This window comes from Acomys minous, assembly GCF_964271855.1.
Source record: "Acomys minous genome assembly, chromosome: 18".
In the NCBI taxonomy this organism is placed as follows: Eukaryota; Metazoa; Chordata; class Mammalia; order Rodentia; family Muridae; genus Acomys; species Acomys minous.
In genome coordinates, this window is record NC_140501.1 from 56,435,298 (window position 1) to 56,460,541 (window position 25,244).

The 25,244-nt window shown below is 39.8% G+C and overlaps 1 protein-coding gene across 4 annotated transcripts in view; it reads left to right on the forward strand.

Annotated features, from left to right (window-relative positions):
- Positions 1 to 776: 776 nt before the first annotated feature.
- Positions 777 to 25,244, forward strand: part of INTS6 (integrator complex subunit 6) — a 71,529-nt gene continuing 47,061 nt past the window's right edge. The window contains exons 1-5 of one of the 4 annotated variants that reach the window (XM_084766948.1): positions 777 to 922; positions 2,407 to 2,492; positions 2,817 to 2,894; positions 3,715 to 3,864; positions 22,624 to 22,713. In XM_084766948.1, the coding sequence (XP_084623074.1) occupies positions 2,421 to 2,492; positions 2,817 to 2,894; positions 3,715 to 3,864; positions 22,624 to 22,713 (390 nt within the window). In that variant the 5' untranslated portion in view covers positions 777 to 922; positions 2,407 to 2,420. Of the gene's footprint in view, positions 923 to 1,762; positions 2,493 to 2,816; positions 2,895 to 3,714; positions 3,865 to 22,623; positions 22,714 to 25,244 lie in introns of those variants that run through there. The other 3 variants (XM_084766949.1, XM_084766946.1, XM_084766947.1) reach the window with 3 other exon arrangements.

The window sequence follows — 25,244 nt, forward strand, 5'->3', positions numbered from 1 at the left end:
CTTCCTGGCTGGGGGAAAGCTGCTGTACCTTTCTTCACATTTTTAGTGCCCTGACTTTTTTTTCCTTCCTTCTTTTCACTAGCAGCTGCTGCTTCTTTGATTCATACTGGACTTAGATTATTCCACAATACACAGGAAGTAGAGATTATAATAGTCCCAAAGGAGTCTGTTCCCTTCACACACCTGAAAGGCCTGGTTAAAAAAAAAAATGAGATTAAGTCTCTGAAAACTGTGCACTAACATGGAAAGAATGGCATAGCTGTGAAAACACTTTTTGAGTGGCCATCGAACTCTGATTAGGACCATCTTGAGATCTAGAGTCTCAAGAAGCACTGAACACCTCTAAACTATTCCCAGTTTAACAGGTGTTTTTTTTCTTCTTCCAGAATTGTAGTAATCATTTTCTGATTTTTAATGTTTTTGTATTTTCCTAGAATACTGTAAATTCTTTGAAGACAGGGGCCACATTTTATTCATATATTAATTCCCATCAGCCCTAGGCTTTAACTAGCCTGCTGCAAATACTGGCTGTTGTTTCATCGTTTTATAGTCTTAATTTTCTAATAAACTCATGCCTTTATTATGGTTCATTCCCATAGAACAGTATGCTACTATTTACTGTTAATAAATTTAAATCTTCCAGCTTTTTTTTTTTTAATATTAGGAAAAGCCCAAGCAACAATGCCAGATTTTAAAAAAGTGCCGCAAAGCATGTCACTTCAGATGCCCAGCAGGCCAAGAATTTCAGCATAGAGAAAATCCGGAAATGCAGGGCCAGTGGGAGAGGCCCTATAAATACCTACAGTCTTACAAGGCCTCTATGTTCCAAATTCAACTCGTATTTCAGGCAGCGGCTTGCAGTTTCCCAACTACATTTGGGAACAATTCTTCGGACTTGCAGGCGCAGATGGAAAGACTTCAGGTAACGTGGACAGGTTGGGAATGTTTTCTGACACAATCCTGGCAGGGACCGAAAGGCGGGTTGGCCAGGAACCTAGTCTCTGGGTCACCTGCGCGACGTGGTCATCCTTTCCACTTTAAAACGAGGGCTGCGGTTCAGGATTTGACAAGCCCCTTTTTATTTCTTAATAAATTCTAGTGCCCTGACACGTCTTCAAGAGGGAACTAGGCTGGGAAGGGCAGTTGTTTCGCTAGGGCACGTCTGAATTCCCCTTCAGTGTTTGAAGGGTTGGGTGAGGCTTCCTTTTCGGTGGGTCCTCCGACCGGCTGCAGCCGGAGCCGAATGACTGGCGGGGATTAGTACCAGGTCATAAACAACCTTTCACTTCCCCTCCCCCCCCCCCTTGGTTCCCCCCCCACCCTCCCCTCGGGCCGCCCCAAGGCCGGGCCTGCTCCCGCCGCGAGGGCCTGCGCGGTCCCCTATCCTTCGCCCTGCCCTCGGAATCACGACGCAGAGCCCTCACCCACAGGCTTGGGGGGCGGCTTCCACTTCCCTTCTCCCCGACCCTGTCACCTAGCACGGCCCCAAAGGCCGGACGCCCTGACACACACGCCTCCCGCCGCTGGCGCCCTGCGCGCGCCGACGCAGTCCCCGCCCCCAACCCGCGGTGCTTCCGCGGCGTGTCCCCGCCCCTTCCCGGAGCCCGCCTCCCGCCTCCCGCCTGCGGGGCCTCCGGCCGCCCGCCGCCCCTCGCCCCTCGCGCTGGCTCCAGCGTGCACCCGCTGCCCCGCTTCCGCGCTTGCTCAATAACTGTCCCCTCGGTCCGCCTGCGAGCTTCCCCCCCCCCTCCCCGCCCCTGAGCTGTTTGAATATGCTAATGAGGCTCTAAGGCCCAGCCAATAGAACGGCGGGACTGTGCGTCACATGACCCGAGTACGTGTCAGGGGCGGAGCCTACGTAGCCCCTGCCCGAGTTAAAACCGGAGTGTGAGAGAGAAAAGCGCTTCAGTAGCGAGAGGGGCTGAGAAAGTGGTGACACCGCTGGGGTGCGGAGGGAGTCCCTGAAACTTCTCCCAACAGCCCCAGGGCCAATCTCCCCTCAGCCCACTCCCCTCTTCGCCAGAACCCTGATCCCCACTCCCTGCACTGGGGGTGGGGTGGGGAACTGGGCCCGTCTCCCGCGGGGACACACACAGGGGCCGGGAGTGGGGACGGGACCCCCCAGGCCGGGGCGGGGGACGGACGGACAGACGGCCGTGCGGCTGCCCCAGCGGGCGGGCAGGCCAGAGGCGGGGGTACGACCGGGAGGACCTGGGCTGGGGAGTTTCCTCTCAACTATCGGGGGAGAAAACTCCCTGTAGCCGGTGTTTTCCTCCCGGGGGCCGCGTTCCCCGCCCCGCGTAGCGGCGGTTGCCGCCGCCGGTGCCTCCACCTCTGCCATCTCTTCACCACCTCGGGCCCCGGTGTCCCCGGCCAGCACTATGCCCATCTTACTGTTCCTGATAGACACGTCTGCCTCTATGAACCAGCGCAGCCATCTGGGCACCACCTACCTGGACACGGCCAAAGGCGCGGTAGAGACCTTCATGAAGGTACCGACTGACCGAGCCCCGGCGGCGACCCCGACCCGGTGGCCCGCGGGGGGCAGGGCGGAAGGGGGGGGCAGCAGCGGGGCTACTGCGGGCTCCGCGGGCGCGGGGACCCCCTCCCCCACCGCGCGGGCGGGCGGGCGGGCGGGAGCTGGGGAGCGGGCTCTGCTGGGCCTGGCCCATGTGGGGTTGCTGTGGGTGCTGGGGGCGGCGGAGGGACGGCCCTGCGTGTGCGGTACTGTGGGGGGCGGCCAGCGACCCTTCTGCCACTGGTAACCTGGCCTCTGTGCTTCCCTCTCTTCCGCCCGTCCCCACCCTGGCCCGCAGCTCCGTGCCCGGGACCCTGCCAGCAGAGGAGACAGGTATATGCTGGTCACTTTCGAAGAGCCGCCCTATGCTATCAAGGTAACAACCCTCGCCCTCCCCCCTCCTCCCTTCCCTGCTCCTTCCTAGCTCGCCCTCCCCGCCCCCTCTTCATTATGCTCCCCTCCCCCACTGCTGCTCCCGCCTCCAGGTCCCTTCCCCTGCGGCCTCCCACCCCTCCCCAGCTCGGGAGCGCCGGCGCGGTGGCAGTTTCTGGCCCACTGCCGTCCCCTCCGGGTCCAGCTCGGCCTGGCGGCGGAGGCGCTACGATCAACATGGCCGACATTTCCCCTCCGCGGCGTGAGCGGCAGCAATGAACTGTGGGGGATATTTATTCAAGTTAGCCCGAGTGACAGCCGGGCCCAGCCTTGCCTAGCCCGGGTTTGCATTAAAAGGGAATCAGTCAAGCCGGCAGGGAAGCGAGGAGAAGGGGGGCTTCAAGACTTTGGTCATCACGGAGTGGAACTAGGAAGGCCACCCGTGGGACAGCTGTGGTCAACTTAAGAAGTCCTGCTGCCATCTGCCTTCCACTAGTACCTTCGCAACACCCACCCACTTACACACAATTTGGAGGATGTTATGTTAGCAAATTTTCCAGTGAAGTTATTAAAGTATTAAGACTTGTTACCTAATCGAGAGGTGTAGGGCAGGCAGGTTCATTCTTGACCCCCTTTGGAAGAGTTTCCTCACTAGAGACAACAGTTATAACACATTGCCCGAGCCGTATCCATCAAAAGTGTGAAGTTCAGTATACAAACCCGAAATGGAATACCTGCTTGGTGGACATCACTTTATAATCAGTGTCAGTGTGTGTCCGTGGCTTCAAATGATAAAAAAAAAATTCTTACATCTTTCTTTTCAGGCTGGATGGAAAGAAAATCATGCAACGTTTATGAATGAACTGAAAAACCTTCAGGCAGAAGGACTTACGACTCTTGGCCAATCCCTAAGGACAGCTTTTGATTTGTTAAATTTAAATAGATTAGTAACTGGCATAGACAACTATGGGCAGGTAGGTTGAATACTAAGCTAGAAAAGAGTTGTTTTTATTTATGTGTACAAAACCACAATCCAGTCCAAAAGTATGTAACATGGAATGCAAGTATAGAAAACATTCGAGGTTCAAAAACAGTGCGCACACAGTTCAAAACACCTAAGGTGTATGGTTTTATGTTCCTCACTTCCCCCTTAAATGTGTTTGCATTCAGAATTTGAAATTCAGTCCTTGGCTAGAAAGTTGACACAATTTGTTTTCAGTCCCTCAAAGTTCATAAAAGACAAAAGGGAGAGATAACCTGTCTCAGTATTACCAGTCTGGAAGACGCGTGGGTGCGTGCAGCTACTGCAGTGGGTCACTGCCCTGAGCTTACTTAGTAGTTGCTTCTTTATCTGTAAAGGTGTTGGAAGAAGGCTTACTCTAACCTAGACCAAATACTTGGAAAGACAAGGTCTTTGAATAGAGAGCAGGAACTTGCTGGCTGCATCCAGTAGGAAGTCTGAAATAAATGGCAGATTCAGAAATTTTACAGTTTTAAAAAATCCAAACCCTTGGGAAAATGTTTTCCGGGAAACACGAAAGCTCTCTTGTCTTACTTAAGCTCCCCCAAAGTCCTTTTCTCATCTGTGAGGGTGCGACAGGAGCTTTACATCACGGCAGTCAGAGGGGAACAAGATTATTATGTTGCTATCCTTGAAATACAAGATGCCAAAAAGTGTGCAGTGGTACACACAAAGAGTCCTGTCACGCCCAAGGAATTTAGTATGCAAAGCACCATTACCATAATGCTGTGTTTAGGAATATGTGCTATATGCATTCCCCAAGTTCCATAGTGCACAGTACTCCTGCAGTTTTGAATATTTTAAGGAACTCTTCATGTCATTTGAAGCTATATGCCCAATTGGGGATTACACTTTAACCATCTTTAAGAATGGTTGAGTTTAATCCAATAGTATTTAAGTATGCATTACAAGTCACATTCTCTGAAAAGCATTTCTATCATTTAGGTAACTATCAACACATTTTCCTTTTTGTTGCTTTATTTTATAATTCTTTGCCACTTGTTGGTCTGTTTGTGTAAAGCGTTTTATTTTCTGTAGTGTATGCAGCTTTTTTTTTTTATCGTTTAAGAGTTTAATCTGAACTTTGCTGAGTTCAAAGACACATTTGATTTTTGCTATTTAGCTCCTTTATTTGCTTGTCAGATTGTATTGTAGAACTCTTAATTTCCTGCGTTCTGTGTCAGTCCATGAGAGGGAAGAGCGTTTGGATACAGCCATCTGTGACTACATATTTAAAACATAACGTAAGGTCCTTCAGGAGAAGGAGTGATCCAGGCACTTGAGCACTTAGACTTGCAGGGAGCTGAAGGCTGCAGGCAGAGCTTTTGTGCTTTATCTCTTTGACCAACAGAAAAAACCTGGAGATTGGGTTGTTCTTACTGGTTAGGGTTCTTAACTTGACAATAAGGAAGGGTAATGTTTCTCAGTTATTTTAGTGGATCAGCTAGGATTCAGGAAGCAATACTAGTACTTTTGCTTATGTCCTGGATTTGCACATAGTGAAAGTAGCATTAAAGTAATCTAAGCTATAAATCTAAATAAAAGGACATTTTTGAGTAAAATTGACTTAGAAGAAATTATGCTTCTTTTTTCATCTTAAAGCCAGGGTTTTTTTTTTTTTTTGTGGATGTTTTGTTTGTTTATTTAATTATTTAGCATTTTTTGTTTATCCAGAAGCTATCGGAATTTTGGATGATTGAAAATACTGAATCCTAAATCTCATTTTGGATATTTGGGAAAGAACTTTGTAGGGTAGCTTTATTCCTTAACCTTAGTATTTTTCTATATAAGTATTTCATACTGAATCTTAGGAATACTGGATATGGTCTCCGTTGAAGGAAGTGAGAGAGGTAGGCCGGCTGGAAGCATGGTAGTCCTACAGAGCATCTATACAACTTAAAGTATAGTTCCAAATTATTAAATATGGCTTAACTAGACACATTTGTATATGTGCATCAATAACCCTTTCCTATATTCATACATACCATCAATTGCAAGAACACTTTCTATATTGCATTTATTAACTGAGTAGTCTTAATTAGATAGGATACACAGATTTAATTGTAAGGTTAAAATAGCTGAGCCAAAAGGATTCTTGAGTGGTTTTCTCAAGCACCTTGGATATTCCTCTGACAGTTGGTCTGCCTATATAGAAGGTCCCTTTAAGTACTTGGTAATCAATACCATTTGCTGGTGTTTCTATAGTCATAGGTCCATTTGAGTCTCTAGTCATCCCTTCCCTTAATAAATTGCTCATTATTGCAGATAAACTTGAAAAATTATGTCCACGTTAGCAGTTTCAGATGATGTTGATCCTTTTAGAGTCAGAAAATAAGCTCAGGTAGATGAGATTAAGAATGTAGACAGATTGAATAGTTTTACTTTATAGATTGTTCTGTTTTTGTATTGTATGTTTGTTTATTTTTAAATTTTTATTTTTTATAATGTATGCACTATTTTTTGTTTTTGTTTTTGTTTTTGTTTTTCGAGACAGGGTTTTTCTGTGTAACATCCCCAGCTGTCCAGGACTCCCTTTGTAGACCAGGCTGTCCTTGAACTCATAGACATCTGCCTGCCTCTGTCTCCCAAGTGCTGGGGATTACAGGGGTGCACCACCATGCCTGGCTTTTTTTTTTTTTTTTTTTTTAAGCTGACGTTTACCTACTGAATCTGACTCTGGCATGCACATCATTATCTTTTTCACTGGCCTGTCTTTACCACCACTCACCAGTACAGTAGCACTGATTAGATTATTTAGAATGGTGCCTGATCATCTGTATTTTATTTATTATGTATATAATGTTGTGCCTGCATGTGTGCCTGCCCACCAGAAGAGGGCACCAGATCTCATAGAGGTTGTGGGCCACCATGCGGTTGCTGGGAATTGAACTCTGCACCTTTCAAAGAGCAGACAGTGCTCTTAATCTCTGAGCCATCTCTCTAGCCCTTTCTATATATTTTAAGAAGAAAAAATTATTCAGGGCCTTGAGGATTTTAAGTGGGAGTAACTACCCATTTGAAAATGATAGTTTTGCTATGAGGTGAGTTGGATAATCCTGTTTTTGATTTTTAAGTTGGTTTCAATGTCTAGCCATTGTTGGCCTGGAACTCACTATCTAGACTGGCTAATTCTTGAACTCATAAAGAGATTTGTCTGCCTCTGCCTTGAGTGTTACAAGCCTGTACCACCACACCTGGCCAGGCTTTTCTTTTAATGTTAATTAGTGAAGTAATGAGAAGTTGGTTTCTGAGCTTTAGGTTTTTCTTTTCCCTTAGATTATCAACAAATTCTTTATTAAGCTATAAAATAAATTTTTATGTTTATTTATAAAGCTATAGATAACCATTTCAAGTGGAAAGGTGTTTTCTTATTATGCTTGCCTGTATATTGCATGTACTACACTGCTGAAATGCGAATTGAAATAATAGTTAGTTTTGTGTGGTGTTGAGTAAGAAACCCAGAACCGTGTGCATGTTAAAGGGCCTACTACAAAGCTATACTCTCTTTCCTATTTCAAAAACTTTAAGCCCTTAAATTAAAAAAAATTTAATGACATTTATGTGGGGGAGGGGCAGTATGCCATATGTGATGTAAAAGGACAGTTTGTGGGAATTGGTTTTATCCTTCGCTGTGCTGGGTGCTGGGCTCCAGACGCATGCCTAAGATGTGGTGGCATGCCCCTTTCCTGCTGAGTCATCTTGCTGCCTCAAGGTCTCTTATTTAAAAAAAAAATTAAGATGTAGAAAACAATATTTCCTATCTTCATTATTTTCAAGTATGCAGATTTATAGAACTAGGTATATTCACACTGTTGCACAAGCAATGCTAGTACTTTTTAATCTTGCAAAATTAAAACTCTACCTATTAATAACCTCCACTCCCTACACTCCCTTGAGGATCCTTTGGGTACTTTGTGTTTTTTTGAGTTAGACTACTGCATATACCTCTTATAACTGTTATCATATAAATATAGTTGTACCCTGCATCTGTGGGGTTTGCTAATCTATGGATTCCACCAACCACAGATCAGAAATATATCTGAACAGATCCTGCATCTGTACTGAACGTGTTTCCATGCTTCTGTTTACAAATACAACTCTTTACATAGCATTAAAATTGCTTTAGGTATTTAAAATAACCTAGAGATGATGTAAATAGTACATAAGTAGCTGTATGTAGTTTATAGGTAAATATTCTATTTTATATAAAGTACTTAAGAATCTGGATTTGTTATCGTTGGAGAGGAGCCAACTATTTGTGATGCTGAGTGAGCTAGGGTGTGTTTGTCTTGTCTTGGGGGGTGTTCTGAGAAAGGGGTTCTCGGTGTGTAGGTTTGGCTGTCTTGGAACTCGCTCTGTAGTCCAGGCTGGCCTTGAATTCACAGAGATACACCTGCCCCTGCCTCTTGAGTCCCCTGACTAAAGACATGCAACATCACTGCCTTGCAAGATTTACTATTCTCTTTCAATGTGGGTAGCCAAAAGAATTGAAAGCAGAATCTTAAAGAGATATTTACCTATATACATTAATTATAGTATTATTTCTGTTAGTCAAGAAAATTCTAACAAAAATAATACATGCTACAGCATTGATGAATTTTAAGGATTAGGCAAATAATACTTAAAAAGACAAACACAGCCACGTGGTAGTGGTGTACACAGAGGCAAGTTGATGTTTGAGTTTGAGTCTAGCCTGGTCTACAGAGCAAGTTCCAAGACAGCTGTTGTCTTGGAAAAAAAAAAAAAAACAAACAGAAGAAGAAAAAAAAGTTGTCTTTTTTCTTTTTTTAAGAAATCACCAAACTTTTTTCCATAGTAATTGCACCATTTTACTTTTCCAGCAGTACTACGTGAAAGGCTATTTTTCCTATGTCTTGGGTGTGATTTGCATTTTTAAGATCATTACTTATATTAAGCATCTTTTCATGTGCTGGTTAGCTATTTATATGCAGTCTTTGGAGATGTGTGCATTTAAAGTCTTGAGTTAAAGATGGACTCAAGACACACATATACATGCACAGGAGTTTCTGTTTTGTTTTTAGTATTGTTCAAAGTGTTGGGAGTTGAATTATGGCCATACATACTCTAGGCAAGTACTTTGCCATTGAGCTACCTTCCTAGCTTCTAGGATTTAAAAAAAAAAATAACGTTTTTTTGGTTTTTAAAGCCAGAGTTGCGCTGTGTAGCCTTGTTGACTTGGACTCATTTTGTAGACTTAGGCTGGCCTTGAACTCACAGAGATTTGCCTCCTCTGCCTCCTGAGTGCTGGGATTACAGGTGTGCGCCATTGAGCCTGACTCTATTAATACATTTTTTAAAAAAATTTATTTTATGTATGTTGGTGTCTTGCTGGCATTTATATCTGTCTGAGTGTCTGATCTTGGAGTTACAGACAGTTGTGAGGTCCCATGTGGGTGCTGGGAGTTGAGCGTGAGTCCTCGGGAAGAGCAGTCATGCCTGAGCCATCTCTCCAACCTCTGGTTCTTAACTCTTTATCAGGTCACTCACACCTCTGTCATTGTGTAGATTATACTTTTGCACCCTTGATTATTACCATTTATGATTTGAAATAGTAATTCATAGTTACTGGTAATTTAGTGGCAATTTAATGAGTCTTATTCCAAGGTAGAGTCAGCAGATTTTCTGTTTTTCTGTCTGTAAATGATACAGTGCGAAGTTTTGCGGTCTTGTTTGACAGTAGCATTTTATTTAGCTGTTACATTTATCCGTTTGCATAACACTTTATCTAAATATTATTTGTTACCTTCAATTGAATTTCTTCTCCAGTTTGGAAAATTGGATGTGGATGTATAAGGGGTGGGGGGGTTGATAGTCCTAAAGACAAGGTTATAATAATACAAATATTACAATTTTGTGTGTGTGTGTGTGTGTGTGTGTGTGTGTGTGTGTGTGTGTGTATGTGTGTTTATCTGCTGATTTATCTCCCTGGCTCCAAGGCCAAGGTTCTAACATATGTATGCAGTTAATAGAATTTTTTTCTCGATTTTAACATTTTACTTTCTGATTTAAGCGTACAGCTAATAACTTAACTAGCTGATCTTTTCATCTGTGCCAGCCAGAAGAAGGGCTATAACACCTTCCCTGAGCAACTTTGTAGTTAGTTAACTGTCATGGTTTCTTTTTGTCTAAGATGGTTTTGAAGATATTTAAACCTCCTGTCTTAAGTCAGGAAAAAAATGTGACTAGGTGTGCTTATGGATGTCCGCCACCCGGGTGGGTTCTTGCGAGGCCTTGTAGCCTCTCATCCTGCCCTTCCACCAGGAAAATTGAATAGAGGAGCTTACCATAGATGACTGTTGTGAGCTCTTGAGTGGTGTGCAGCCCACTTCATTACTGTAATGTAATGTATTTTATAAATTTCTTTTTGGATTTAAAAAACTAAAATAATGAGAACCTAGTTTTGGTTTAATCCTGCTTTTTCCCTAGATTGATACAGAAAAACAAGACCAAAATCAAACAACAAAATCTCCAACTTTATTTGTAAAGGATATATGCTGGTTTGTCCTACTTAACAGCTTATGTTTTGACAAGTCAACTTTAATCTCCAATCTTCAAATTTCTCATCCACAAAATGTCAGTACCAATCTGGAAAGTTTTGTAAGGACTAGACATAATGTTTGTTAATCAACCAACCTAGAAAATAACTACCTGGATGTGGTAGGATCTCAGTTGATAAGGATCATTATCTTCATGTTAAGGAAAATACTTACCAGGATAAAAGCTTTCTTTTGTGAAACTGACCAGTCCCAGAATATCTGTTGTATACTGTCTGCTCCCACCACAGGCGGCTGTATGTTATTTCCCACAGAAGTCATAGGGAACCTGTTTCTTGGTTTTAATTTTGAGTCCCAATATTTTCTAAAAATATATTTTTAAAAAACCCTTTATTATATTACTGTAGTCTTTCATGAAATCTTAATTTTTTTTTCAAAGGAAGTTTCATACTAACAGACACATGCAAACACACTTGTGATTTCAAAATAAGAAACACCTTCAGTCTTTGAGGAATCTCAGATCAGTCTATTTCTAGGACTATATATTTTAGAACTCACATTGGTGATGTTTAGGATGAAATAGAAGACAACTTTGTCCTAAGAGTTCAACAGTAAGATGTTCCCTTTGTATAGCTTTGTGAAGGAAAAGCTATTTATAGGTTAAACAAATTGAATGATTTTTTTTTAAATATGAAGGGCATTTTTGATATATACTATTTGAAATTTTGTTACTTATAAATTGAGGTACTCCTGTATGTGGAAAAGACCTCTTAATTCTGTCAGCTTAGTGACTTTTCATAATGAAAATTTATTCTAATTCTTACATACTTCTCTGTAATGTATACCTTAAAAAAACCATGGAATCTTCCCTGTTTGATATGCCCAAATATAGTATGGGCCTAACAAGGATCTTAGAAGGGCTATATTTCCTACAAACACTTGATTACTAGTTTTAAGTATGTAAGCAAAGATCATTGTAATATTACCTGTTAGGTAATACAGTTTATGATTAATGAATGACAAAACTGATGTTTGTTTATTAAAACATTTTCCTAGGCTGAGCGTGGTGGCATGAGCCTTTAATCCCAGCACTTTGTATGCAGAGGCAGGAGGATCACTGTGAGTTCCAGGCTAGCCTGGTCTACAAAGCAAGTCTGCCAAGAAATCAGAGAAACCCTGTCTCGAAAAACTAAAAAAAAAAAAAAAAAAAAAAAAATCTTAGTCTCAAAGCTGTTGAACCTTGTTAGGTATTAGAAAACATAAAATCTTCCTAGGGATATTTTGGAGCTGTAAGATTAAAAACTCCAAATATAATTATTTTAATGTTAAAAGCAATTATTTTAAGAAAGTTAAGATAATTGAGTCAGAGAGCTGAGAAAAGTTAGGCTGCAAATACAGTCAGTGGATGATGACAGAGGTTGTGTTCATGAGATGGCAAGGTATAATGCTCTTGAATTGTCATAATTTAACAAAACAATAATTTCCATGGCTGGAGAGATGATGGCTCAGCAGTTAAGAGCACTGCTTGCTCTTCCAGAGGTCCTGAGTTCAATTGCCAGCAACCACATGGTGGCTTACAACCATCTGTAAGATCTGGTGCCCATACATGTAGACAAAGTACTATGTACATAATAAATACATAAATAAATATTTAAAGATAATTTCCATGGCTTTTGGTAATGCCTAAATTGCGATAGTTCATGGTCAGTTCTATATTTTTTTTGAATGTAAATGGTATTTTTAACCAGTAAGTTGGAAAAGAAGAGATAATATGCAAAAAAATAGGCCTAGGTGGAAGAATAAAAGGTCTTTGTTTTAATTTTTGTTGAACTGTTGTTTATCCAGAATGGATAATGTCTAACCTCAAATCAGGTTCTTTTGAATACAGGTCCTAATGTAAAAAAAGTGTTATATTGTGTTCATAGAGTTTCTGCTACAATGAAATGTATATAGTAAGATTTTAAATTTGTTGCAATCTGTATTTTCATCCATATGTGACACCTGATCTTTGTGACACATATTAATATGCTAAAGCCAGTATCTGCTTTCTGTGTGCAACTAAGAAGTCTTAGAGACATTTTTGGGAGTACTATGGGGATGTAGCTTCATACTTCGTGTCTGTAATGTATGAACCCTTGAGTTAGACCTTTGGATACAGAACAGATAATAAAGCTATTTTTGAAAGATAGGCCTCGTAGCTGGATGTGGTGGCGCACGCCTTTAATCCCAGCACTCGGGAGGCAGAGGCAGGCCGATCACTGTGAGTTCAAGGTCAGCCTGGTCTACAAAGCGAGTCCAGGACAGCCAAGGCTACACAGAGAAACCCTGTCTCGAAAAACAAAACAAAACAACAACAGCAAAGGCCTGGATAGAAAACTAAATTAAAATTTAAAAAACAAAAAGCTTTAAAAAGCTTTGAAACTAACCTTGTTAAGATTTACTCTCAGCCTTGGCGTATGAGAAATAATACCCTTATTGTGAATTTCCTTTCAAAATTGTAAAGCTTTGTCACTAATTTTTGTGATCTGTCACATATTAACTAGTTTCTCACTATATATAGAGAAAGCTGTTGCAGAATTCTATGTTATTGTTTTAAATTTTTTTAATTTAAAAAAGTAAAAAAAAAAAAAAATTGGGTGCATGTATATCTGTATCCCATGTGTGCCTAGTAGGTATCCTTGTCTGCCAGAGAGAGTGCTGAATTCCTTGAAATGAGTTATGGATGTTAGCCTTCATATGGGTATTAGGAATTCAACCATGGTCTTTTGGAAGAGCACCCAATGCTCTTAACTGTTGAGCTATCTCTCTGGGACTCCTATGTTTTTGTTCTTAAAGACAGTAACGTGTGCAAATGTATTCTTCTGTGAACCTGTTTGTGGTGTGGATCTTTAGAGAGAAGTAACCTGAATCTTACAGTTTTGTCATACAACCAAGGACTGCTTGATAGAGCATTTAAATTTGAATTTGATTCCTGAGTTCAAGAAATGATTAGGAAGCTGGACAGCTGGTCTGATAGTTAAGGGCTCTTTGAGAAGAATTGGCCAATATTTCCTAGCACCTACATGGCAGCTCTCAGCCATCTGTAACTTCAGTCTCAGGAGATCTGACACCTCAGGTACCATGCATGTGGTATACAGATTTGCATGCAGGCAGAACACCCATACATATAAAGTTAAAAACAAATCTAGCTAGGCTTTTTTGCCAAGGTGTAGTGTCTGTAGATTCTGTGGTGGTGAGCAACTGGGGGAGATTGTTAAACATGAGGATAGGATAGACAGATCTGGGAGGCAAATTTGAGTTTTAATCTTTTTGTCTTATCTTCATTTACCTGACTTTGAAAATATCTTTGCATTTATTTTACTTTTCTGTCATCTAACATTTACTGCATAAATTTTTCCCACATTAATTTTACCTATTCCCTATAATACAATTGCTATATTAGATTTTCTATCAATAATATTAATATTTCTTAAGTATACTTATCCTCTCATTTTCATTTCTCTTCTATGCCTGTATAAAATCTGTTTGTCTGCTCCTACTTTTTAGGAGTAACACCAATTTGTTAATCTTTTTCAAACTTTAGAATCCAGTTAAATGTAAAACCCAAATTCTGTTTGAGTTATTAAAGAAGACTTAGCATTCACAAAGTCAAGCGTTAGTAATTGTTTATTTTATGGTGAAGGTTATGCTCTTTATTTGTTTTAGATGAAGTTACAGAATAGAGTAACCTAGTCTCTATTGTAATATTGTTACATCTTCCTGCTTTCCCCTCAGTACTAGAGATTGAGTCTATAATTTTGCTTAAACCTTTTTACTCCATGTTTTTAATGCTGTTACATTTTCCACATAAGAAATTATAGGACTGAAAGAGCAATCATATTGAGATACAAGTGTATAGTAGAATTAATTTGAAAAGAAAATGTTTCTTTTAGTTTATAATTTTAACATAGTTTTCTATAGTTAGAGACCTTGATTATGTGAAGATACTAGGTTTTTGTGCACTCCCATTTTCTGTTCGTTTTGATGTAGGGTCTTAATAAATGCAGCTTCATTGGCCTTGCACTGGCCAAGTAGCTCAGACTGGCTGTTAATGCTCTGCTCTGCTTCAGCCAACCAAGTGCTGGGATTACAGCTGTTAGTTGCTGGGATTACAGCTGTTAGTCTCTATGCCCAACATACCCTTGTAGAGTTATTAAAGTTTTAATTTGGAATCTTAAGCATTTTTAACTTTTCATGAGTATTTACTTAGAATTTGTTAGCAAATGTCTAATCATTATTTTAAATGTGAAAAAAATTAAGATGCATTAAGAATAGATATAAGCAACCTTGGCTAAAGAGTTTCTAATATATCCTTTATGTATAGTCAGACTTTTTTTTCTCTGTGTAACAGAGCCCTGGCTGTCCTGTAACTCACTCTGTAGACCAGACCAGCCTCAGACTCACAGGGATCTGCCTGCCTCTGCCTCCCAGAGTGCTGGGATTAAAGGCGCGCGCCACCACTCCTGGCTCAGAAGTACTATTGTGTTTTAGAGGCTGGAGGCTTGGTTCAGTGATAAAGAGCACTGGCTGCTATTGCAGAGGATACAGGTTTGTTCCTAGCATCCACATGGCAGGTCGCAAGCATCTGTAACTCCAATTTTATAGGGGATCCAATCCTCTTTCCTGACTTCCTCAGGTACCAGACACATAAGTGGTGTACATACATACATGTAGGCAAAACACTCATACACATAAAATAATAAATGTTAAGAAAAATGACTACTTTAGGGTTTGATATATTAAAAACAAAACAACTTGTTTTTGCTATAGCATTTGATACCTTAATAAAAATGTCAGGTTCTAAAACTGAAATTTTGTTTTAGAATTTACTTGTGGAAACAAGATTTTATTTGAAGTTTTTATTGACTTCAATAATTGTATTTTGTTTGGAATCTATAACTAGCCAGTTGTATATCTATTTTCATAATTTGATGAACAACCTCGCCCTTTGGAAGGAGCAGCAGTAGTTCATGGTCAGGATGTACTTGTTCTACATACCTGTCCCACTTTTGTTGTTGTTGTTGGTTTTTGTTTTGTTTTCTTTCCGTTTTTTGAGACAGGAGTTCTCTGTTTAGCCCTAGCTGGCCTGGAACTCACTCTGTAGACCAGGCTAGCCTCAAACTCAGAGATCCACCTGCCTGTGCCACCAAGAGTGCTGGGATTACAGGTGTGTGCCACTGTGCCTGGCTGTTGCTTATGGCTGTTTATTTGAAAAAGAAGCTTTAGATTGGAGAAAAGTTTGAGCTATTTTTGAAAATTAAAAAAAAATTCCTGCTTTTCCTAAAAGCTTTGGCTAAAGGACATACATTTTGACATCTCATTTGGTTATTTCTGGGCATTTCCTGTCATATGGCAAAACACTAAGACTGAATAACAGATATGGGTTAAGTAAAGATGTAGTAGGAGAAGCAGAGTGCTGGCTCTTGGTTCACACTTTTTCCTTTAATAGGAGCTTCAACCACAACAAAATAGTAGTCCAGGCTCTTCGCTGTGCACGTGTGTGGAATGTGCTGGCATAGGAAGAAAACGTGGGCCCACGGGGCCAGTGGCAGATGTAGCCACAGCTGTTTGTACTGAGTGCTCAGGACTGGTTTCCTTTTGCTTCAGATTGTCACTGGCTTAAGGGCTCAGTAGGAATCGATGCTTCCATTGCTTTTTCAGGAATTTGAATGAAATAGACTTTAGGCCCTGAAATTCATTTTGGTATTTGAAAGAAACTGACTTAACAATTTTAAAACTACATTCACAATTCTTTTAACATTTCCCAAGCTTATTAATATTGCAAAAATAATGTAAATTCTAAGTAGGCTCTTTAATTTATATTCTTTTTTTTAAAGGATTTATTTATAATGCATTTTATGTATGAGTGCTCTGTCTTTGTGCACACCAGAAGAGGCAATCAGATCCCATTGCAGATGGTTGTGAGCCACCATGTGGTTGTTGGGAATTGAACTGAGAACCTCTTGAAGAGCACTCTTAACCACTGAGCCATCTCTCCAGCTCCTAATTTATATTCTTTAAAAATTTCTGAAATTTTATGCTTTTATTGACATATTTAACACCATGATCAGTTGTTGATTGAACTGTTAGTCTTATGTGAAATGGTGGTTTTTGCTTTATAATATCTTGGTCCATATTAAAATCAGGATTGTTTTTTTCTTTTTCTTTTTCTTTTCTTTTTTTAATTTAGATTCTAATTTTCTCTGTGTATTGTGGCCTAGCCTTGAAGTGGGTCTGTATGTAGCCTAGGGTGGTCTCAAGATCTACAATTTACAATTTACCTCAGCCTTCAAGTACTGGGATTACATTTGTGTCCCACCATTCCTGGCTTAAAATTAGATAAAGTGGAGAATTTTATACCTGTCATGTTTTCTAATGATGGTGTTTGCATTCCTTAAGAATTTAAGAATGAGCTGGGCGTGGTGGTACATGCCTTTAATCTCAGTATTTGGGAGGCAGAGGCAGGATTATCTCTGTGAGTTCAAGGCCAACCTGGTCTACAAAGTCCGTCTAGGACAGCCAAGGCTACACAGAGAAACCCTGTCTCGAAAAACAAACAAAACAAAACAAAACTTAAAAAAAAAAACTTAGAATGGCAAAGTAAAGAGTTAGTCCCTCTGCTGGCTGCTAAGTCTTAGCACAGCTCTCTCTCTGTGTGTGTGTGTGTGTGTGTGTGTGTGTGTGTGTGAGTGTGTGTGTGTGTGTGTGTGTGTGTGTGTGTGAGAGAGAGAGAGAGAGAGAGAGAGAGAGAGAGAGAGAGAGAGAGAGAGAGAGAGAGAATGAATATATTATGGGGAAAGGTCAGTACAAAAGGGAAATGAGAAAATTAGTCAAAGTCAAGTATGTTTGAAAGTGCCATAATGAAATCTGCTCTTTTGGATGCTAAGAAAACCATAATGCTTTGTAATGAAGATGGACACCAAGAAAAATTCTTTTTTCCCTCCCTCCTTTTCTTTTTTGGTTTCTTGATACAGGGTTTCTCTGTGTAATAGCCCTGGCTGTCCTTGACTTGCTTCATAAGACCAGACTGACCTCGAACTGACAAGAGACCTGCCTGCTGCCTCTGCCTCCCAGAGTTCTAGAATCAAAGGCATAGGCCTCCATGCCTGGCTTAAGAAAAATTCTTATGCATTGTTTCCAAATTAAGTGCTTTTACATATGTCCTGATAAGAATATAAATATAAAATAACTGTATTACACAGCTATTGAGAGTAAGTGCAGTGAAAAGCAGGGGAGGTTTTGTGTAGAACTGTTCATGAGAAAACTTCGGCAGCAGCACATCCTGCTACTGTTAGTGATTTGAAACTCATGCTAAAAACTAATTAATTTCTAATGTGCATAGGGCTTTTCACCCTGAAGAAATAAAACATTATATTTGTATATCAGATTACCTGTAGTCATTCTTTAGTTTTGTAATTTGTGTGTGTGTGTATATGTATGTGTGTAATTTTTGCTTAACAAATAGAAGAAAGGGTCTTAATTATTATAGAGGGGAATAATTGGTGCCAAGAAGATGATTATATTTTCTTTGATCTTTATCTGAATTTTCCAAAATTTAAGGTATTATTTATTCATGTACACACGTGAGTCTGTGGGTACATTTCTGGTTGTAGTTGGTTTTGTTGTTGTGTTCTTTGGGTTTTTTGGCTTTTGTTTCTGTTTTTTTTTCCGAGACAGAGTTTCTCTGTGTAGCTCCTGCTGTCCTGGAACTCACTCTGTAGACCAGGCTTGCCTGGAACTCAGAGATCTGCCTGCCTCTTCCTCTGAGTGCTAGGATTAAAGGCATGCATCACCACCTCCTGGCTAGAAGTTATAGTTTTTACAGTAATCATTCCTGTATATTGTGCTTTGTTTTATGTTGGGACAAGATTTATTGATTTATATGTAGGGGGAAAACTATCCTGTTTTAGTTAACTTTGCCCCAAATAGAATCCACTTAAGAGAACAATGGTGGGCTGTCTAGCCGAGTGACCGCCCGGGTTATGTGTGAGACTGAGGAGTTCTAATAGCATTCACTGGTGGCAGACAGCACAAACCAGGTTTTGTGCAACTTATGTGCTACCTGTGCAACTACTTTTTAAAATTTTTTTTTTCGTGCAACTTCTTATTTTCCTTTTACTTTGTGTTTTCTATGTGTGCATGGAGGTCATAAGGCAGGTAGTGGGGGCGTCACTTGTTGCCTTTCTCTTTCCACTGGCATCCAATTCAGGCCACAGGGCTGGCAGCAAGTGCCTACGTGCTGGGCCGTCTTGCTAGCCCTGTGCAATCTCTTGATGCTGTGGAATAGCTATGATTTATAATTTAAGTTTTGGCTTTGCTGCTTATTAATCTTACTAGTACATCTTGAGTTACACCATTTCATCTTCCTGAAAAATGTGACTTTTAGAATATAAGTACTTTATGTTATTGCCAAGGTCTGTAGTAGTGCAGTAATTTCTGGCATGGCTTTTGAAAGTGTAGTACAGTAAAATTGTAGCTGACAGTTTTTTGTTATAGAAAAACTCATGTAACATTCTCTTCTGACCTGTAAATAATCTGTAGATCGTCATACCTAATTCCTTGTAAATTCTGTGTGAATTATAGTTTCATTGCTTACGGAATGACAGAAAAAAGATAGACAACATATTCAATATAGACAGCTTTCTTTTCTGAACAGTTTTAATTCATAGGAGTTGAATCTGTGCATGTAACTACTAGGGAACCTAGTTTCCTAGAGACAAAGCTCAGCTGTGTTATTTTTGGGCTGAGTTTCATCATACGTGAAGGTCCTAATATACAATAGCTTTTTGCTACTTAATTAAAAATTTGACCAATTCTTTTCCTCTAAAAGCTAATTTTCATTGTGTTTATGAAAGAATAAAAATGAAACTAAAACAATAATAAGCAATATTAGATTATGTATATGTATACTGTTATTTTTAAAGGCTTATATATTTATATGTATGAACGTTGCTTGCATGGAAGTGTGTGCTCCATGTGCATTCCTGAGCCATAGAGCTCAGAAGACAGCATAAGACTCCCCCCCCCCTTCCCCCGCCTCCGCCCCCCGGAACTAGAGTCACAGAGTGTTAGCCACCATGTGGGTGCTGGGCCTTGGACCCTGGTCCTCTGCAAGAGCAGCAAGTTCTCCTAACTGCTGAGCTATTTCTCTTGCTCCCAACTACATGGTATTTATTTTTAGTCATGATAAAAAAGACAACATAAAGTTTAGTATCTAAATCATTAAAATTTAAAAAATGTATGTTATCTGTATGTGTCTGCAAAAGCATGTACCTATACCCTGTGGAGGTCAGGAACAACTTTCTGGGACGCTGTTTTCTACCATGAGGATCCTGGAGAGTAAACTGAGGTTGTTAGGGTTGGCCTTTCCTTGCTGAGCCATGGTTCTCTTATTTTCACTCTACAGTATAGTAGTGTTAAGTATGTTCTCATTGATATGAAAATGGTTTGTGTGTGTGTGTAATTATTTTTCTTCGTTGAGACAGCTTCTTGTTATGCTCAGGCTACCCCTGATACATTCTGCAGGCTCAAAGCCTACTAACTCAGGGGTCTCACAGATCTACAACAACTTGACGTTAATCCCAAGTTTATTTGAAGGAATGTTTATCTTAATATAAAGCTTGAACATTTTTACTATATTAGAGTTTAGAGAATCAAAGGTTTGGCTACTGAAGGCCTTAGTAATAAGGAAGATTTCATGGAAGAAGAGAGATGTATACTGGGTCTTTTGGAATGAGTAAGAATTGGATAGGTTTTAAACAAGGACTATTAACAAGCATTTTACTGAGAGAGACAAGACTCAGGTGGGCATAGACATAGCTGTGTGAAAAGACTTGAACTTTTTAGAATTTAGGATTGACTTCCAATGTGCCTGGTACAAGAAGCAGTATTATGTAATGGTTCCCAAAATGCATTTTACCTAACATAAAAAGGGAGGTTAGTAATTATGTTTTCTTTCTAAAAGGTACCTGGGATGTTCTAATGCTGTTGTGTGTTTAGAATCAGCCTCTCTGTGTTTCTCTCAATCTTTCCACCCTTCCTGTCTCTTGAGTGTATATAAAATTGGAGGTGTGGATGTGGAGGTCAGAGGTCAATGTCTTTCACTCCTCATTTCTTCGCCATTTTATTTCTTGGGGACAGAGTCTCTCAGTAAACCCAGAGCTCACCTGCTTGGCTGGGTTGCCTGCCCAGCAAGCCCAATCATTTTTTTGTCTCCTCATTGTTGGAATTTCATCTGTGAGCACTACTGACTAGTTTTTTCTTTCCTTTTTTAAATGTATGTACTGGGGCTCTGCAAGTTATATCCAAAGATAGTGTTCTAACCAACAGAAATTGTACTTTCTACAACTATTTTTTTTCTTTGACGTCAATTTGAGAAATCTATGTGCTACTTACAACTTTTTATGACTTGATCAAAATACTTAACTTAGCAGTTCTCCTTCCCTCCTTTATGATGATTAGATTATAATAATATAATAACTACACCTGTAAATTTATTCAACAGATAGTATGGGGTACATACAATATGGCAGGAATTGAGAGTAGTGAACGTAAAGGGAAGGGAATAAACTGTAGATGGTTTATACATATAACCCTTTACCTTACTATTCTAGAGATGGTCTGTGGATATTAGCATCTCCCAGACTCTGGTCTCGTTGAAAACACTGAATGAACAACTATATTTTACCAAGATCTCCAAGTGATTCTTTTGCTTTCCTTTTTTTTGGTTTTTCGAGACAGGGTTTCTCTGTGTAGCCTTGGCTGTCCTGGACTCGCTTTGTAGACCAGGCTGGCCTCGAACTCACAGCGATCCGCCTGCCTCTGCCTCCCAAGTGCTGGGATTAAAGGTGTGTGCCACCACACCCGGCTCCAAGTGATTCTTATAATCACTAAACTTTGTCATATACTGTATGTCAGACACTAAAATCATTCAGTTTTTGCTGCTATTGATAGCAGAGAATTTGTCTTTGAATTCACTCCTTTCTTTTTTGAGATGGGCAGAATCTTACTATGTTGTTTAGGCTAGCCTGGACTTCTGCTTCAGTCTCTTGAGTTGTGGTGACTGTACCCTTATGTATCACACTATGTGTAAACATGTTCAGAAGTACTTAAGATTTCTATGTAGTCCTGGCAATCACTTGTCTTCCTCAATCAGTTCCTTAGTTCTAGGATTTCAGTTGTGTACCATTGCACCTAGCTTTTAGACTGCTGTTACTTATTTTGAGATAGCCCTGCAGTGTTACAGTCGCAAACTCCTGGCTCCCTCCCTTAGCTTCCAACATACTGGAGTTACAGGTGTGTACCACCATATTCCACTAGTACTGTCCTTACTATTCTGGTTTGTACCATGCAGATCTTAGCCAAAGGGCTAAGAAGTGGTTATTATCACAGTTTGTGATAGCCTCTGAAGAATCTAATTACCAGAATTCAGCTATTGGGATGCTATTTAAGAAATTAAGTATTGGGACTGGAGAAATGGCTCAGTGGTTTAGAGCAGTTGCTGCTTTTCTAGGTTAAGGTTCAATTCCCAGCACCTATAATTGTCCACTTCCAAGGCATCTGAACTCTCTTCTTTTTCTGTTTGGCTTCTGTGGCACCAACCACAAAGATGGTCCATATGTATGCAGTGCAGTCCAAACACTCATATACCTAAAGTGTTATAGGTACATAAGTATTGTACACTGTAAAGTGAAAACAAGAGTATATAATGAATGAGAAATCCATGTTTATATCTCTAATTAGTTTGTATTCTAAAAAGTTTGTTTTTAAATGTGCACACAGACAGGTATGTTACATAAGCCTTACTGACAAGAGAAGTAGGGTTAGAGAGATGGCTTAGTGGGTGCTAAAAAGGCACTTGACTGCTGAGCCTGACAAACTGAGTTTGGTTCTCAGGTCCCACATAGTAGGAGAGAATAGATGACTCCAGCACGTTGTCCTCTGACCCGCACACATGCTTTATGACACTTGAGTACAGACACATACAAACACACACACACACACAAATGCAGTAAAAAATGTCTTAAAAATGAGAAGGGAGATGATATGCATTCCAGGGGGATTGTGAATGTTCTATTTTAAGAATTGGCTTTGTAACTAAAGGTTAAGCCAGAACTTAAGCTTTAACCCCCCCCCCCCCCTTTTATTTTGTACTTTAGGGAAGAAATCCTTTTTTCTTGGAGCCAGCAATAATTATTACAATCACTGATGGGAGCAAGTTGACTACTACTAGTGGAGTCCAGGATGAGGTAAGTCGTGTGTGTGTCGCACGGGCTATATAGATGAAGGTGACACCTGTCTGTGTGTGTGTGTAATAGGGTGCTGAATACTTTGTAGTAGGTTTACTCTTTAGTAATGGTGCAGTTGATGATAAGCCATCCCCTGGGGTCATAGGTCTACCTTTGTTCATAGCCGTTGTCATCATATTTTCTTGCAAAGCAATCCTTTCTGTGCAGAGTTTGTGAGTGTACCTCCTGCTCTCATTTAAGATATCACTTTATATGTGAGGATGGTGTCAGTGTCTGTACAGTAATAAGGTTGTTATTCTCAGGTTTAAAAAAACCCCAGAAACAGAATTCTAATAATAACTTTGCTTACTTAGTTGATTACTATGAGAGCTTTTAATCACTGACAGTGACTGAAGTAAATAAACTTAGAAAAAGGCAAGATTTATTTTAACCTCAAAGAGGTTTTAATCTATAGTCAGTAGACTAAGAGTTTGGGCATTTTGGTGAGGCAGCATTGGTGGGACAGTATGAAGGAATAAGCCTCTCACTTCATGTCCCAGTAAGCAGAGGGACAGGAAGAGACTGCAGTCAGATAACACTTTTAAGACTATACTCACAGTGACCTAACTTTCTGCAGCCAGACCCTGTCCCTCAGTGTTGCCTTGGTCTCCCAAAAGCACCCTGAGCTTGGGACCAAGACTTAGAGGACTTTCATAGACAATTCATCCTCTTTACTAGAGTCCATATTGGACTACAACACCACCAAGTGAAAATTGTTTAACATTTGTTCCCTCTAAGTCATATGTAGTATAAATAATTCAGAGCTAATATTATTTGCTCTGTCAGAATTTTATGTGCTGTAGTATGATACAGTTATTAGATTAAAGGAAGCAAACTTCAGCTGGGCGTGATGGAGCACGCCTGTAATCCCAGCACTCGGGAGGCAGAGGCAGGCGGATCACTGAGTTTGAGGTCAACCTAGTCTACAAAGAGAGTCCAGGACAGCCAAGGCTACACAGAGAAACCCTGTCTCTAAAAGCCAAACCAAAAAAAAAAAAAAAAAAAAGCAAACTTCACAGTGTTTTTACTGTATTTGAACTGTTGGCAAATGTTTTACTTTTTATTTCTTAACGTGCTGATGTTCAGATCATCTTTTAAAGACTCGTTACTCTTTGCATTTGCTCTTAGTTTTTATAATATTTATTAGAGTTTGAAATGGGAAAGGTACAGACTTTAAAGTTTAGATTAAGATTTAGAATTAGAATTAAAATTTAGTTACAGATTTGGGATTTATTTCCGTTTGTGTGACACTGGAATATACATTATATGGAGTGAGACCGTGTGGTTTTATTCTTAATTCAAGTACTTATACCAGGGAACTTTGTACCAGTTGGCCTAATTTCCCTAAATCTCTGCCTTATCATTGAAATAATGACAATAATTCTTGTTCTCCTTCATAGAGTTGTTGGAGTGTATAAAATAACATGTGAAAGTGTGTGGTGGGCTATAAAAAAGTATATTATATCATTCCATCATGAGACAATGGAACTAGTGTAGAACTTAGGTTACCTAATTTGACTTATGGAGGCAATGCTAGAATTGCTTTGTTTCAGCAGGTAATATTAAAAAGATTTTAGGAATGATTCTTGAGGTAACAGTGAAAAAAGAGGATACACTTAATTAAATATTTTACAGCCTGCTTGAAAGTGGAACTTAATGGATTGCTGAGCTTTCTTGGACTTAGTTGACATGTACAGCCGTTAATGGTCCTGCCACTCTTAGGAATAGACAGACACCAATTAGATCTGTAACCACGAGCAATAGAAGTGTCAGTAAGCTTCAACTTAGAAATTCTCAAACTCATTTTTCTATTTTAACCATAATAATTTTAGTATTTGTATTTATGTTTATTTTGTAGAAATTCCAAGTCTTTTGGTGGTTGGTATTATTATTATTACTTTTTAACTTTTAATGATTTTGATTAAACAGTTATTTCTGTTTTCTGTTATAAACTATGCTGACCTGTAAGATTATCTATTCAAAGCACTTGTTTTCTTGCCTTTGTAGAAATGTGTTTGGTGATGTAGTTTGTTCACTTAAGTCTGGATCTGTTTTTAAAAATCTGTTTATGAGACTTCCTCCAACTTCAAGATGTCTTGAAATGTACTCAGGGCTGGACTTACTTTCTGACTCCTTCCTTAGGAAGGATATGAGAGAAATGTAACTGTGTCTTTATAATATTCCAGTATTAACTTGCAAATAAGATTTGTTCTTGTATGATATTTAACATATTATTAAGAGTAGTGTTTACATTAAAAATATTATAATGGTAGGAAACTTAAATTGATTCCTATTGCTGCTTCTTACCTGAAGCAGAAAGTTTATTTTTAAGGCAAGCATTTTTTATTATGAAGTTGGAGCATAGGCCTGTGAATTATTTTGAATATTAGCTTTGAGAAAGTCCCTGCATGTTTCTTTTTCCACCTCTCAACAACCCAATATTGTGGATCCAACACAGGGCCTAGTTCATGCTAGGCAAGTGTTCTAGCACT